The sequence below is a fragment of the Scyliorhinus canicula genome, chromosome 10 (assembly GCF_902713615.1).
Source record: "Scyliorhinus canicula chromosome 10, sScyCan1.1, whole genome shotgun sequence".
In the NCBI taxonomy this organism is placed as follows: domain Eukaryota; kingdom Metazoa; phylum Chordata; class Chondrichthyes; order Carcharhiniformes; family Scyliorhinidae; genus Scyliorhinus; species Scyliorhinus canicula.
Window position 1 is genome coordinate 20,933,938 of NC_052155.1, and position 17,675 is coordinate 20,951,612.

Genomic DNA, 17,675 nt, shown 5'->3' on the forward strand with positions numbered 1-17,675 from the left:
GCCCCTCCATCCACCCCCACATCCACCCCACCCACATCGACCCCGGCTGCTCCATCCACCCCCACATCGACCCCGGCTCCTCCATCCACCCCCCCATCGACCCCGGCTCCTCCACCCACCCCCACATCGACACCGGCTCCCCCATCCACCCCCACACTGACTCCGGCCCCTCCATCCACCCCCACATCCACCCCACCCACATCGACCCCGGCTCCTCCATCCACCCCCACATCGACACCGACTCCTCCATCCACCCCCACATCGACCCCGGCTCCTCCACCCACCCCCACACCGACCCCACCCACCCCCACATCGACCCCGGCTCCTCCATCCACCCCCACATCGACCCCGGCTCCTCCACCCACCCCCACACCGACCCCACCCACCCCCACATCAACCCCGGCTCCTCCATCCACCCCCACATCGTCCCCGGCTCCTCCATCCACCCCCACACCGACCCCACCCACCCCCACACCGACCCCACCCACCCCCACACCGACACCGGCTCCTCCATCCACCCCCACATCGACCCCGGCTCCTCCATCTACCCCCACATCGACTCCGGCTCCTCCATCCACCCCCACATCGACCCCTCCATCCACCCCCACACCGACCCCACCCACCCCCACACCGACTCCTCCATCCACCCCCACACCGACTCCTCCATCCACCCCCACACCGACTCCTCCATCCACCCCCACATCAACCCCCCCACACGACCCCGGCTCCTCCATCCACCCCCACATCAACCCCCCCCCACACGACCCCGACTCCTCCATCCACCCCACATCAACCCCCCCACATGGACCCCGGCTCCTCCATCCACCCCCACATCGACCCCGTCTCCTCCACCCACCCCCACATCGACCCCGGCTCCTCCATCCACCCCCACATCGACCCCGGCTCCTCCATCCACCCCCACATCAACACCTTCACCCACCCCCACATCGACACCGGCTCCTCCATCCACCCCCACACCGACCCCGGCTCCTCCATCCACCCCCACATCGACCCCGGCTCCTCCATCCACCCCCACATCGACCCCACCCACCCCCACATCGACCCCGGCTCCTCCATCCACCCCCACATCGACCCCGGCTCCTCCACCCACCCCCACACCGAACCCACCCACCCCCACATAGACCCCGGCTCCTCCATCCACCCCCACATCGTCCCCGGCTCCTCCATCCACCCCCACACCGACCCCACCCACCCCCACACCGACCCCACCCACCCCCACACCGACACCGGCTCCTCCATCCACCCCCACATCGACCCCGGCTCCTCCATCTACCCCCACATCGACTCCGGCTCCTCCATCCACCCCCACATCGACCTCTCCATCCACCCCCACACCGACCCCACCCACCCCCACACCGACCCCACCCACCCCCACACCGACTCCTCCATCCACCCCCACACCGACTCCTCCATCCACCCCCACACCGACTCCTCCATCCACCCCCACATCAACCCCCCCACACGACCCCGGCTCCTCCATCCACCCCCACATCAACCCCCCCCACACGACCCCGACTCCTCCATCCACCCCACATCAACCCCCCCACATGGACCCCGGCTCCTCCATCCACCCCCACATCGACCCCGTCTCCTCCACCCACCCCCACATCGACCCCGGCTCCTCCATCCACCCCCACATCGACCCCGGCTCCTCCATCCACCCCCACATCGACCCCTCCATCCACCCCCACATCGACCCCGGCTCCTCCACCCACCCCCACACCGATCCCACCCCCCCCACATCGACCCCGGCTCCTCCATCCACCCCCACATCGACCCCGGCTCCCCCATCCACCCCCACACTGACCCCGGCTCCTCCACCCACCCCCACACGAGAAGGACCCAAACTTCTTTAACAGCTCCATTATCGTCCCCACATGAGAGTGAGGTTGGTAACAGGTCGTCTACATAAAGGGATACCCCGTGCTCCGTGCCCACCTTCCTATCCCCCCCCCCACCTACCTGACGGTCCAGGCACGATGGCCAGAGGCTCAATCGCCAGCACAAACAGTAACAGAGACAGCGGGCATCACTGCCTTGTGCCCCTGTACAACCAGAAGTCCCCTGAACTCACCGCGTTGGTCCGTACACTCGCCGTGGGGGCACTGTACAGCTGTCTCACCCAGGAGATAAACATTGGTCTAAATCCAAATTGCCCCAAAATCTCCAAGAGATACCTCCACTCCATCCAATCAAATGTCTTTTTGCATCCATGGGGATGATTACCTCCAGAACCTTCCCCAAGGAAGGCGATAGGACCACATTTAAAAGTCTCCTGATGTTGGGCAACAACTGTCAGCCCTTGAGAAATCCTGTCTGGTCCTCAGAGATCACCCCCGGCAAGGACCCCCTCCAGAGGCATCGCCAACACCCAACACCTTTACATCGGCATTCAACAGTGAGACAGTCCTGTAAGACCCACACTCCATGGGATCCTTGTCCTTCGGCATCAAAGAGATTGGCATCTGCGCCAAAGTGGCTGGCAGCAGCAGCCCCCCCCCCCAACACCGAGACACAGAATCATTAAACATCCCCAAGAAATGTGGCCAAAAGGCTGCAAACTGCAGAATTCCACCTGGAAGCCATCTATCCCCAGTGTCTTCCCTAACTGCATAGAAACAATCCAGTCCATAATCTCCTCCAACCCCAGCGGTGCCTCCAACCCCTCCCTCTTGTCGCTCTCCACGACTGGGAAGTCCAACCCATCCAAAACTGCTCCATTCCCAAGTCATCCTCCAGAGGTTGAGATTTGTACAGCCCCCAGTAAAGCCTCAAATGCCCAATTAATCGTATCCAGAGCAGCAACCATCCCTCCCTACCTTGTCCTTAACCTGGGCTATCGCCCGTGCGACCATTTGCCGTCTCAACTGGTGAGCCAATAACCGGCTGGCCTTCTCACCGTACTGAAAATGCCCCTCGTGAGCTCACTGTCCTCCCCGTCGATTCCAGCTTGAACTCCATCTGCAGCTCCTTCCTCTCCACTAACAACTCCGGTGTCAGGGCTGTGGAGTAATGCTGGTGCACCTCTGGAATGGAGTCAACCAGCCTCTGCCTGTCCGCCCTTCCAACCTAATCCCTGTGGGCCTTATACAAAATTATCTCCCCCCCTGACCACCACCGTCAAACGTTTCCCAGAACGTGGAGGGCGAGCCCTCCCCATTCTTGTTAAAACCTCCATATTCCTGATGGGCAAGGCTACCCTTTCACAAAACCGCACATCTGCGAGGAGTGTGTATCCAACCTCCATGGGGACATTGGGCTTGGTCGACTTCTAGCCGTATATCCACATAGTGTGAGGCTTGGTCCGTTATTACAATCAGCGAATACCCAGTCCCCACCACCCCGGGAGCAACGATTTTCCCACCACAACACAATGTATCCAGGAATGCAACGAGAAGGAAATCTCCCTCTCCCCATGGTATGTAAGCCTCCACGGATCCCCTCCCCCGCCTCACCCGCTCCATGAACACTGCCAGCTCCGATGGTCGGCAATACCTTCTTGATAAAGTCCACACCGACCCAATTCGGTGCACACATGTTCACTAAAACCACCGGAGGAAGCGCCCGCCAACACCCCACGCACTATCACATATCGCCACCCCCCCCCCCCCCCCCCCCCCACCTAATCCTCAAATACATCTCCTGCAAAAAGACTACACCCGCCTTGAAATGGACATACACCCAGGACTTTTTAAACAGGCCTGGTTAACCCCCTCACATTCCATGTAACCAGTCTAACAGGGGGGGGGGGGGGGGGGGGGAGTTCTTCTTTGGACCCCCTACCCCCGCTAGAATCAACCATACCCCTCCCATGAGGAAATCCAACTGGGCCCAAATCTACCCAGATTCAAGGCCCACCCAAAATGGCCACCATCACCACTCACACAAATCCATAAACAAAGGAACCTTCATCGCCGGTACTCTACACTCCCCCAGTCCCCAACCAACAACCCTCCCCCCGTCCCCACCCTTCCTTCCCTCCTTCGAACTTCCACTCGCCATAACACTCAGCTCCAAAAAGCGCCCCCCCCCAACAAAGAAAACCCAGCCAACTGAGGCTCATTACCATACTCCACAAACAAACCCCCCTCTCCCCCAGGTGGCCAGCCACAGCCCTCTCCCCAACTTTGCTCCCATTAATTAGCATACCTGACAGCAGGGTAACCCCTGCTTCGGGAACATAAAAAGAACCAAAAAAGAAAAAGAAAAAGAAAAAAACGTCCCTTTTCCCAATCATCGTACCTACTGGGTAGAAAGAACCCGCTCCCCCTTCGCTGAAACAAGCAATATTGTTGATGGTGTTAAAGATCATTGTTGGGACAGACCATTCCTCTGCATGTAGCGATTGAAAGTTTGAAGCAAACACTGGGTGCTAAAAATGGACGATGATCAATTTCCCAATTCTGACATTCCTCACCCTGATTTCATTTTTAAAAAGCTGTTTATAAATCTTCACAGAATCCCTACAGTGCAGAAAGAGCACCGCCCCTCCGAAAGAGCACCCCACTCCACTCCCCCGCCCTTCCCCATAACATCACGGACACATCCCTGGACACTAAGGGGCAATTTAGCATGGCCAATCCGCCTATCCTGCACATTTTGGACTGTGGGAGGAAACCCATGCAGACACGGTGGGAGAAAGTGCAAACTCCACATAGTCACCCAAGGCCGGAATTGAACCCGGGTCCCCGATGCCAAGAGACAGCGGTGTCAACCACTGTGCCACCCTTCCCTTGGTGCAGAATTAGTACCTCGCAATCTGATTAGCAGCTATTTAGTTTCTTGGCCATAGTAAAGGTGAGGGTGACTGGATTGACCAGTTAGTTTTTATGTTAAATTTCATATTGGATTCTACTTTGGAAATCAATGCAAAAGAGATTTATTTGTATCGAACATCTATGTTTCAAAGAGAAGCCACACAAATCTAAAAGAATGAAGAAAACATAATCATCATTTGGGCAGCATGGTAGCACAAATGATTGGTACTGTGGCTTCACAGCGCCAGGGTCCCAGGTTCGATTCCCCGCTGGGTCACTGTCTGTGCGGAGTCTGCACGTTCTCTCAGTGTGTGCGTGGGTTTCCTCCAGGTGCTCCGGTTTCCTCCCACAGTCCAAAGACGTGCAGGTTAGGTGGATTGGCCATGATAAATTGCCCTTTGTGACCAAAACGGTTAGGAGGGATTATTGGGTTATGGGGATAGGATGGAAGTGAGGGCTTAAGTGCGTCGGTGCACTGAATGGCCTCCTTCAGCACTGTATGTTCTATATTCTACATCTCAACTAGTGGTGCCCATTTGGTTCGCTCTGTGTGGTCCATATTGAACTTACAGCCACAAAATTCTTCATGTCGGCCACAGCAGATGTAAATTCACTGAAATGCAGTTCAGGACAGTACACCATCGGCTGCACGAGATCACCACTGTTCTGCCCAGCTTTTACACAGGCACGTTCCCATTCTTCACTATTGGTCAGCAACCCAGCATGGTACTTTCCAGTAGCAATACCCTAGTTAGAAAAGAAAAATCAGACAAGATTTGATCGCCCAGTTACAACATATTGAGTGGCAATTCAATAATCTGATATTATCACAGTGCTATTAACTAGTATAGGAACGAAAATCTGAAACTGGACAAGTTGGACTGGTGAAAGATAATTAGTACACTGGTTTTATAAATTGCTTGCATCCAAAAATGCACTGGAAGCACTACATTGCGATAAAGAACTGGTAGGAGAGTTTATACTCAGAATCCTCTAATGAGGCTAGAAGCACGTAACATTTTTTTACATTTGGATTGAGGTTTCACATCACCAATAGTCAACCACAAGTGCCGCTAGGAACAGACTGTCCTTCTTAACCAACAAGTGAGCAGAGTAGGGACATGGCACATCGATGAGGGGGATCCTAACAAAATAATTCTGGTGTGACTGACTTCCACAAACAGTTAAGCTTCCCAAAACAAACAATCCATTTTTAGTGAAACCTTGTCTTGAAAATGAAAAATGAAAATGAAAATTGCTTATTGTCACGAGTAGGCTTCAATGAAGTTACTGTGAAAAGCCCCTAGTCGCCACATTCCGGCGCCTGTCCGGGGAGGCTGGTACGGGAATCGAACCGTGCTGCTGGCCTGCTTGGTCTGCTTTAAAAGCCAGCGATTTAGCTGAGTGAGCTAAACCAGCCCCATCTTCAACAGATGGTTGGGTTTTCACAATAAGCAACTCTCGTACATGACCGTAAACATCCTCCACCCTCAACCAATGTGCAATTGGACAAATTCCAATTAACTCGATTGTTCACAGACAATTTTAAATAAAATGCTGGTGTAATACCTTAAAATACAGATCAACGAGCAATGACATGGCTGATCTGTACAGCTGCTTATTTATCATCAATTGTCCAGAATTAGTGCCTGACTGTTAATGTTACTTCCAGTTTAAACACCAATTTATGCACTCCAACATCAGGTGATCCTTGGAGTCTGTGTAAATTAAGACTAGGATCAGAATATATCATAGAATCCCTCCAGTGCAGAAGGAGGCCATTTGGCCCATCGAGTGTGCACTGAATGCTCGTCCATAGTAACTGGAATATTTACCTACCTGAGCACCAGTTAAAGTAGCAATATCTAAGATGATATCTGCTTTGAGATCTTTAGAAGCATAGGATACCCCATCAGCCAAAACCAGGCGGCCCTCTGCATCTGTGTTATTGACCTCTACAGTTCTATTGAGCAAAGAAGCTTTTGTAAGTCGAAGATTAGAACTGATATTGCTTACGTATCGACTCAAAACCTCACTTTCTTTTGTTCATATAGCCACAATGTTTGCAAGATCAGAATGTGGAAAGTAGTCAGGGTTTGTAGAAAGCATAGTATTTAACTGCAAATTTCCAAGACAATAAACCAGTCTGAGCAGTTTACCAAAATATTAACAAGCAGCATTTGAGTCAACTTCACAATCTCTTCTAAAAAAAATACTGACAGAATAAAATCCCATCACCAAAGCAATTTTACTATTTTACATTCCATATTTTGATTACACATTGCAAGGTATTTGCTGAGGGAAGTTTAATCAGAACCGATTTCTGCTTGTTACTTGCAATCAAAATTGGGGGATTATGCATTTTGGCATGTCAATCCATTAACTTACTTTCCAGAATACAACTGATGAATGTCATCCGGTCTTGTTGCATTAGCTCCAACAGCATTCTCAGCCAAGCAGAACAATGCATGTAAATTCTCTTTAAAACCCTGATTGAAAAAAAAAGTGGAATTGTTGAAGCAATGCCCTTAAGCACAAAATTAACAAGGCATTTTGAAGTCGAGTCTAATTGCAAATATATTTATGTAGTTTAATAATCAGCAACATGTTTTGAGTTGCAACTATATCAAACCAAACTCAATAAGTCACCAACGTGTAATTTTTCCTCATCACATGTGCTACACGATTAGGCAGGATATAAGAGATTTCATGAAGATAATATATGAATTTATCCGAATGTGCCAAATGTTAGAGAAGAGCAGCAGAATGCAACAGCAAACATATTTTCTTTACATCTATCACTATACGGGAGGGTGTGGCAAATTGTGAAACATTTTGAAAGAAAGATTAGGAAAATAAATGACACCTTGGTGAGCAGAACATTAACAGCAGAAGCACAGATCAATAAGGCCACAAAAAAGACAAATTGAATCCTGCATCAGCATCATTGGCAAAGAGTGCAATAACAAATTAGAATATTAGATTAGATAGGATTGGGGTGCTTTAGAAACCAGCAACGGGCTCCCAAAAAGTTCATAAAAAGGGAAAAAATAGAACCAAGCCAGGAATGCGGAAGCAGATTGTAAGAGCTTTTTGATGTGTTTATAAAAAGGAAGAGAGAAGTGAAAGTAAACATTGGCCCCTTAGAAGCAGAGACAGGAAACATTATCATGGGGAATGAGAAAATGGTGGAAGCACTGAACAAATATTTTGTGCCCGTCTTTTACTGTGGAAGACACACGTTCCATACCAGATATAGACAATAACCTAGGGGGTGAAAAATAGTGACGAAATTACGGAAATGAATATCAACAGAGATAAAGTATTGCAGAAACCCAAGGGGCTAGTATCCAATAAATCCCCAGGATCGTTTAGGCCCACATTCTCCAGCCAGAATTCTCTTTCGCTTGGGTGGGCAGGTGCCTCACCAGAAACATGGAGATTTGGGCGAGAAGACGTTGATAATTTGGTTGGCGGATGCACGCGAGTTGGAAGCATTCTCATCGACAATCAGGAAACCAATTTAAATTAATTAGACAAGAATTGACTGGGATTTTACATTGGCCGTCCACCTTTATAGTTGGCAGGCTGACCAATCGGCCAGATGGCCGTTACAATTTAGCTACATCTTCAATCCAGGAGGCGAATGGAAGTCAGGGCCATTAATTAGCCAGCCAGTGTACTATCACATTAACAACAAGATCTCAGGCAAAACCTGCTCCACCCGTGCTGACTTTGGCTCTGCCCCAAAGATAAAATTCAGGCCTCGGGCTAAAATAGATTCAACACGGAGGGGACGGACAGACAGGACACCGCACCCCAAGGGACCCCCGACCACAGGTCTGATGAAGACACTGAGGTTGCGTCACAGCTGTCTCCCACTCCTTCCACCACCGCAGAGTCTCTCACCTCGGTTGGCCATTTTAGTGATGAGGCTTCTGGGACACTAACTGGAGCGCACCACACAGCCGATCCAGTACAGCGGGTGGAGGTAGGAGCAGCCGAGGGGCCGAACAGTCGGAGGGCCAGCCCGGCCCCAGCAAACAGCTGTCGTCCAGAGTTCCTGGAATTCCCTCACCCATAGACCTGATGCAGTCAGGGACCCAGGGACGTGAGAAGGGGATGACGGCAGGTGGAGGGGTGCATCCGTGTCCTGGGGCAGGAAATGGTGCCAGTCATGAGCGCCACACAGGCCAACACCGCATGGGGGCGTCCGCGGTGGAGGCAATGATGGCGACGGTGTCGGGCATGGGTCTGAGTTTGCAAGGCCTGTGGCTATCTGTGCATGAGGCCTCCGCGGCCCTCTCACAGGCAACCATGAGCCAGAGGCAACTGAACATCGCAGAGGTGCTCAACAACCACGCCAGGTCTCAGCAGGCCATCGCTGAGAGCATCATCGCCATTGCCTGGGTGATGGCCGGCGTTGTACTTAGCCAGATAGGGATGACCAACCCCCTGAGCTCCATGACTAAACCGGACCACTGGGCACCCCGAGGCAGGAGGTGGTGTTGCGGCCCCTTCTGGGCCCCTCTGCAGGAGAGGTCCCAGAACTCCGCGCCAACTCGGACTCCTCCGACTCCCCCCCCCCCCCCCCCCAAACAACCGTCCCTGGTGCATCTGGTGGGCAGCGGGCACAGGGTGGCACCATGCCATCCTAATCGTCTGAGGTGCAGCCCGGCCATCCAGGCTGGGCCACCCCAGGAAATGGCTGCCAAAGGGGACCCGGGTCACAGGGCAGGGGTCACAGGAGTCCCCCTGCAGTTCTGCTGTACCGTCTGGGGGAACACCTAGATGTAGTAATATGGCCCAGGGCCCGCAAGGCCAGAAAGGTAGACTCTGTGTAAGTTGGTATGGGTGCAGGACACAGAATAGTTAGATGGGCTAGGGCACATGTACAGGACGTCCGTTATTAAACACCTTTCACACCTATGTAAGCTGCCTCTGTGCTCTGTCCAATGCGTTCGGGGGTGAGGTGGGGACTGGGTGCCAGTGTTGGTGAGAGGTGCTGCGATGGAATGTTGAGCTCCAGTGAGTATGACGTGCCCCCCCCCCCCACCACGGTTCTCCCAAGCTACCCCTCCCCCACCACCGCGGTTCTCCCACGCCAACCTGCCCCCAGCCATACGTCAGGCCTATGAGATGCAGTGTCTAGGCCGCATGCAGGGTCCACCCAGGTGGAGGGTCTTGATGTGGCCATGAGTCAGGCATTGTCGAACGATGTACAGCTCAGAGCCCATCGCAGAGCAGGCGGTCATCATCCTCCATGACTTGTACCAGACCCGCTTACACCGTCAACCGTGTGACCCCCATCTCATTGTGCCGCAGGTGAATGTGTCATGGAAGGTTGATATGCATGCGGGTTATGTGGTGGTGGGAGAGGTGCTCAACTCGGCTGTCTGTACCCATGCCCATCAATCCCACCACCCACCATGGTCACTGAAACGTGCAGCTATCAGCGCCTCTCGTGTTTGCTGACCCAACCGGCGTCAGGCAGCCTCCTGTTGCGGTCCATCCCCCATGTCCCGTGCATCGGCCCCCCCCCTCGCCATCCCCCTCATCTGGAGAGGAGTGCCCCTCCTCCTGGTCCTCCCCCTCCTCCAGCACATCGCCCCTCTGCTGGGCTATGTTGTGCAGCACGCAGCAGACCACAACGATGCAGCCGAGCCTCACCGATGGGTACTGGAGGGTCCCTCCAGAGCGGTCCAAGTACCTGAAGCGCATGTTGAACAGCCCAATACACTAATCGACACACCGCTGGTCGTACTATGGGCATCATTGTAGCAGTGCTCCACGGCAGTCTGTGGCCTCCATTTTGGCAACATCAGCCACGACTGCAACGGATGACCCCTGTCGCTCAGCAGCCGGGGGGGGGGGGGGGGGGGGGGGGGGGGGGGCAGGGTGGTGTCCCTCGAACATGCCAGGGATGAACGATTGGGCCAGTATGAAAGAGTCATGCCCACTGCCAGGGTACCTGGTGCAGACGTGCATGATGGTCGTCGTGTGGTCACAGACCACCTGCACATTCGTTGAGTACGTAACTGTGTTCCTGCACATGGTCCTTTCATCCGATGTGGGCCGCATGGCGATGTGCACTATATCGATCGCCCCCAGGACCATGGGCATCTGAGCAACATCGGCGAACCCCGCTGCGCGGGCATCCTGGTGGGCATGGTCCACAGGGTATGTATTGGCCCGCAATGTCATACAGGGCGTCAGTGACGGCCCAGATTGACCTGCGCATCGATGGCTACGAGATGCCAGACATGTCCCCACTTGGCGACTGGAACGACCCCGTTGCGAAGAAGTTGAGGGAGACCGTCACCTTGATGTCCGCCAGGATGGCACCCCCAGTCGTGGTGCTCCTCCTGCGCCTCTCAGGCGTGTGGCCCTGCGGCCTGGGGGCCTTGCACGTGCCCCACTGCGGCCCGCTCCTCTGCAGCAGGCTCCACCACCTCCCTGTCACACCCGTGCTCCTGCTCCCACAGGGCCTCATGAAGGGCAGCGGCCCCTGCCACGGCGGCCAACGCTGGAAGACAGCTAAACATTGGACGATCTGCAGGTGATGGGTGTAGACAGGGTTTCATCACAGGCATACCCCTCTCCACAACCAGGTGCGATGGGCTACATGGCCGGACCCAGTTCCTAGCATGCGCCCCACACCCGCCGCCTCGGTGCCCTTAGACCTGTCGGCCATTCCCCCTGCCAAGGCCACTGTCTGGTGGCACTGCCCTCACCGTGGGGCTGCCATGTGTGCCGCCCTGGACCTATGCGCTGGTGGGTGCCACCAGCTGGGGGAGGCATGGGGGGGGGTCTGGCACACGTGAGGGTGGCCGGACGCCTGAGCTGCGAGAGCGAACGGGTTGGGTGGACATCCGCATGTCTGCCATCATGGCATCTGGGCCGATGGATCTGTCCTGCCGTGGCGGGCTGTGGCCGCCCGCAGCCTTTGGTGCCCCCATCGCTACTTTGCCAAACCCCTCCCCCCCTCAGCAGCGTATGTGTGGAACCCACCCCCCCCCTTCCCCGGAGGGCCTCCCCCACACCGCCCGTAACCACGTCCATGCCGCTCACCCTCCCAGCGAGCACGACTAGTTGACGCTTTTTTAGACCATATTAGAACGGCACCGGCGTGACATCCAGTGACGCCGGCGGGACTTTGGCCCATCCGGCCTGGAGGATCGCTAACCCACCGGAGAATCGCCACTTCGACCGCTTGCCGTGATTCTCACATCGGAGAATCGCATCGCGGCATTGGAGCGATTCGCGTGGCCCCCTGGGGTTTCTCCGACCCAGCGCGGGCTGAGAGAATCCCGCCACACGTCACTGGAGTAGCGGTCCAGAGTCACAGGGTAATAATCTGGGGGCTAGGATGGAATTTAAACTCAATAAAAATATCTCGAATGAAAAGGTGGCCATGAAACTATTGTCATAAAATCCCATCTGGAGGGAGTACTTTGCCATGTTGAACACCACTTGGAGGCAGCATGGAGAGTGGCAAAGGAACTGAATATGCTCTGGGTCGAGGACTTCAATGTCCATCACATCACCAAGAGTGCCTCGGTAGGACCACCACAAAGTGAGCAGGTCGGGTCCTAAGGGATAAAGCTGCTAGACTGGGACTGCAGCAGATGGTGAGGGAACCAACAAGAGGGAAAAACTTACTTGACCTCATCCTGCCCATGCAGATGCACCTGTCCATGACGGGATTGGTAGAAGTGACCTGCGCACAGTCTTCACATTGAGGATACCCTCCATTGTGTGGTGTGGCACTACCACTGGGTTAAATGGAATTGACTTCGAACAGATCTGGACACTCATGAGGTTCTGTGGGCCATCAGCAGCAGCAGAATTCCACTCAACCACAATCTGCAATCTCGTGGCCCGGCATATACCCCACTCTACAATTACCACCAAGCCAGGGGATCAACCCTGGTTCAATGAAGAGTGCAGGAGAGCATGCCAGGAGCAACACAAAACGCCTTACAAAAGTCGATGTAGATGACATCCACAGCCTTTCCCTCATTAATTAATTTTGGCATCTGCTGAAAAAACTCTGTCAAGTTGGTAAGTCATGACCTTCCCTGCACAAAACCATGTTGCCTATCGCTATAAAGTCCATTCACTTTCAAATGTGAATAAATCCTGTCCCTCAGTATCTTCTCAACAGCCTCCCCACCACTGACGTCAGGCTCACCGGCCTACAATTACCTGGATTATCCCCGCTTCCCTTCTTAAACAAAAGGACAACGTTGACTATTCTCCAGTCCTCTGGAACCTTAGATCACTTAGATCAGTAGATGTTGGCCCATGCACATTACGCTGTATCAGCAAAAATCAGCTTCAGGAATGGAAGACAAAGGAAAAGAACAAGAATCTCTGAAACTTGTTTCACAAATTAAAAAATTCATTTAATACAAGTTCTGCAGGAAACAGAAAGGTATATATTCACCTGTTTACCTGTTTCACAGCAGCTCTGAAAGCTCCGAGGACAGCGGCAGCACCCCCACAATCCCTCTTCATACCTGGCATGCACGTCTACAAAAAGGAGACCAATTCAACTCTCATACTTACAGATACAGTTAAACTGCAGTAAGTTAATTACACAATTTTTAAAAAGGCATGAATTTTAATGGTGGTGCTTTACAATATTACAATTTACAATATCAGAATACAATATTTTTCTTTAAACCCGAGTTGTGGTTCCTGAGTTTTTCATTGCATTCATCATACTGTGCTATTTAACTACACAGATTCTGTACTATAAATGAAAATCACAGATTAATGTCATCAACACCATACAGTCTTAATCTGGAGCTATGATTGCTTCTGTAAGACTGCTGTCAATTAGTGACAGGCAGCACGGTAGCATTGTGGATAGCACAATCGCTTTACAGCTCCAGGGTCCCAGGTTCGATTCCGGCTTGGGTCGCTGTCTGTGTGGAGTCTGCACATCCTCCCCGTGTGTGCGTGGGTTTCCACCGGGTGCTCCGGTTTCCTCCCACAGTCCAAAGATGTGCAGGTTAGGTGGATTGGCCATGATAAATTGCCCTTAGTGTCCAAAATTGCCCTTAGTGTTGGGTGGGGTACTGGGTTATGGGGATAGGGTGGAGGTGTTGCCCTTGGGTAGGATGCTCTTTCCAAGAGCCGGTGCAGACTCGATGGGCCGAATGGCCTCCTTCTGCACTGTAAATTCTATGTAAAAAAAAAAAATGGGTAAACTATGGCATTTGGCCGTGCCTAAATATGAGCTCTTGCACTTGTACAGTTTTTTTGTCAGTCAGGTCAGTAAAGATTTTTTGATATTTGCACAGGCATTGCTAAACATAATACCAAACATAAACTATTCACAGTGAAAGGCAGCAACATTTTTAAACAGTGTCTGTGAGTTAAGAATAAATAAAGGAATTCACAGCAAACATGTGCCAGCTGTGATATTTTAAGGATAATTCTAATGGACAGGCAGCAAAGCCTGGTGTTGGAAACCCGTGTTACTCTATTGGGTATGTAAATCTCCATGTGCACTTGTCCCCTCTAAATGTATGGAAAACAAAATATATTGGATTTCATCCTACTTGCATACTTAACTTTTAATTCATAAAATATACGACATTTAACAATTAAAATATTGGATCAGATTTGTTCATTCTAAATTTGGTCTCGGGAGAGTGACCAAAAAAAGGTAAGAAATAACAAAACAGGAAAGTTGCTTCACCTTTGATTTGATGCTGAGACCACCAGTGTCGTAAACAATACCCTTGCCAACCCAGGCTATCGTTTGTGTAGCATCCTCTGGCTTGTGACTAAGTATTGCCAGAGCAGGTGGGGTCACTGCAGCTTTTCCAACTCCATAGATTCCTGAAAAGCCAAATCCAAATCAAATGTATACTCGATGGAAGCAAAATGAAAGGATCGCTAACACATATTGCAACAATCCAATTACAATGAGAATTGAAGTACAATGAACTTTGCAGTTAAGATCTCAGTTCACACTTAAATAATACAGTTGGGCTACATATTCAAAGGAACCAGATTCAAGGCTACAAACCTGAACACATGAGGGCTAATAACTCTGCACTTCAACATAATGTTTCTTTAAATTAATTTACAGGATGCGGACATTGATAAAGTCATCACTTATTGCTCATTCTTTTGAGCAGGTGGTGGGGAGTTGCCTTTTGAACAAATGAGTGGCTTTCTAGGGCTATTTGGTAGGGCAACTGAGAGTCAACCACATTGCTGTGGGCCTGGAATCACAAACAGACCAGACCAGGTAAGGATGGCAAATTTCCTTCTCCATCAGTACTCCTCCATGTTGAACACCACTTGGAGGAAGCACAGAGGGTGGCAAAGGCACAGAATATGCTCTGGGTGGGCGATTTCAATATCCATCACCAAGAGTGGCTCGATAGTACCACTACAGACCGAGCTGGCCGGATCCTAAAGGACATAGCTGCTAGACTGGGGACTGCAGCAGGTGGTGAGGGAACCTGCAAGAGGGAAAAACATACTTCATCTCATCCTCATCAATCTGTCTGCCACAGATGCATCCATGACAGTATCGGTAGAAGTGACCACCGCACAGTCCTTGTGGTGACAAAGTCCCGTCTTAACACTGAGGATATCCTCTATCATATTATGTGGCACTACCACCATGCCAAATGGGATAGCCATTGAACAGATCTAGCAACTCAAGACTGGGCATCCATGAGGCGTTGTGGGCAGCAGCAGAATTGTATTTAACCACAATCAGCAACCTCATGGCCCGGCATTTCCCACATTCTTCGAGACAGGATCTACTCCCATTTGGAAGCAAATGGACGCATCAGCGAGAGGCAGCACCGTTTTGTGAAGGGGAGGTCGTGTCTCACTAACTTGATAAGAGTTTTTCGAGGAGGTCACAAAGATAATTGATGCAGGTAGGGCAGTGGCTGTTGTCCATATGGACTTCAGTAAGGCCTTTGACAAGGTCCCTCATGGCAGACTGGTACAAAAGGTGAAGTCACACGGGAGCAGGGGTGACCTGGCACGGTGGATACAGAACTGGTTAGGTCACAGAAGGCAGGGAGCAGCAGTGGAAGGGTGCTTTCCTAATTGGAGGGCTGTGGCTAGTGGTGTTCCTCAGGGATCAGTGCTGGGACCTTTGCTGTTCGTAGTATATATCAATGAAATGGAGGAAAATGTAACTGGTCTGATTAGTCTGAAAAGGTTGGTGGAATTGCGGAGAGCGATGAGGACTGTCAGAGGATGCAGCAGGATTTCGATCGTTTGGAGACTTGGACGGAGAGATGGCAGATGGAGTTTAATCCGGACAAATGCGAGCTAATGCATTTTGGAAGGTCTAATGCAGGTAGGGAATATACAGTGAATGGTAGAACCCTCAAGAGTATTGACAGTCAGAGAGATCTAGGTGTACAGGTCCACAGGTCACTGAAAGGGGCAACACAGGTGGAGAAGGTAGTCAAGAAGGCATACGGCATGCTTGCCTTCATTAGCTGGGGCATTGAGTATAAAAATTGGCAAGTCATGTTGTAGTTGTATAAAACCTTAGTTAGGCCACACTTGGAGTATAGTGTTCAATTCTGGTCGCCCCACTACCAGAAGGATGTGGAGGCTTTAGAGAGGGTGCAGAAGAGATTTACCAGGATGTTGCCTGGTATGGAGGGCATTAGCTATGAGGAGAGGTTCAATAAACTTAGTTTGTTCTCACTGGAACGACAGAGGTTGAGGGGCGACCTGATAGAGGTATAAAAAATTATGACGGGCATAGATAGAGTGGATAGTCAGAGGCTTTTTCCCAGGGTGAAGGAGTCAATTACTAGGGGGCATAGGTTTAAGGTGCAAGGGGCAAGGCAAGTTTTTTTTTTACACAGGGGATAGTGGGTGCTTGGAACTTGCTGCCAGAGGAGGTGGTGGAAGCAGGGACGATAGTGACGTTTAAGGGGCATCTTGCCAAATACATGAATAGGATGGGAATAGAGGGATACGGACCCAGGACGTGTAGAAGATTTTAGTTTAGACGGGCAGCATGGTCGGCACACGCTTGGAGGGCTGAAGGGCCTGTTCCTATGCTGTACTTTTCTTTATTCACTCTGCCATTACCACCAAGCCAGGAGGGCAACCATGGTTAAATGAAGAGTGCAGGAGAGCATGCCAGTAGCAACATCAGGCATACTGAAAAATGAGATGTCAACCTGGTGAAGCTGCAACATAGGACTTTGTGTGTGTGTGTGTCAAACAGCATAAGCAGCAAGTAATAGACAGAGGCAAGTGATTCCACAAGAAACGCATCAGATCTAAGCTCTGTCGTCCTGCCACATCCAGCCCTAAATGGTGGTGGACAATTAAACAACTCACTGGAGGAGGAGACTCCACAAATATCCCCACCCTCAATGATGCAGGAGCCCAGCACATTTCTGCAAAAGACAAGGCTGAGGTATTCGCAATAATCTTCAGCCAGAAATGCCGAGAGGATGAGCACAGGGCTAAATCGCTGGCTTTGAGAGCCAACCAAAGCAGGCCAGCAGCACGGTTCAATTCCCGTACCAGCCTCCCCGAACAGGCGCCAGAATGTGGCGACTAGGGGCTTTTCACAGTAACTTCATTTGAAGCCTACTTGTGACAATAAGCGATATTCATTCATTCATCTCGGTCCTCAGCATCACAGATGTCAGTCTTCAGCCAATCCGATTCGCTCCTTGTGATATCAAGAAACGGCTGAAAGCACTGGATACTGCACAGGCTATGGGCCCTGACAACATCCCAGCAATAGTACTGAAGACTTGTGCTCCAGACCTTGCCGCACCCCTAGCCAAGCTGTTCCAGTATAGCTACAACACTGGCATCTACACGGCAATGTGGAAAATTGCCCAGGTGTATCCTGTACACAAGAAAAAGGAC

The 17,675-nt window shown here is 51.7% G+C and overlaps 1 protein-coding gene across 1 annotated transcript in view; it reads right to left on the reverse strand.

The window, feature by feature from the left end:
• The window catches only part of LOC119972265 (probable aminopeptidase NPEPL1), a 65,078-nt gene that overhangs the window by 25,596 nt on the left and 21,807 nt on the right, over positions 1-17,675 (reverse strand). Inside the window, exons 6-10 of the mRNA XM_038808671.1 lie at positions 14,491-14,633; positions 13,236-13,313; positions 7,167-7,267; positions 6,618-6,741; positions 5,349-5,525 (exon numbers count right to left, since the gene is read on the reverse strand). Coding sequence (XP_038664599.1) covers positions 5,349-5,525; positions 6,618-6,741; positions 7,167-7,267; positions 13,236-13,313; positions 14,491-14,633 — 623 coding nt within the window. The remainder of the gene's footprint in view (positions 1-5,348; positions 5,526-6,617; positions 6,742-7,166; positions 7,268-13,235; positions 13,314-14,490; positions 14,634-17,675) is intronic.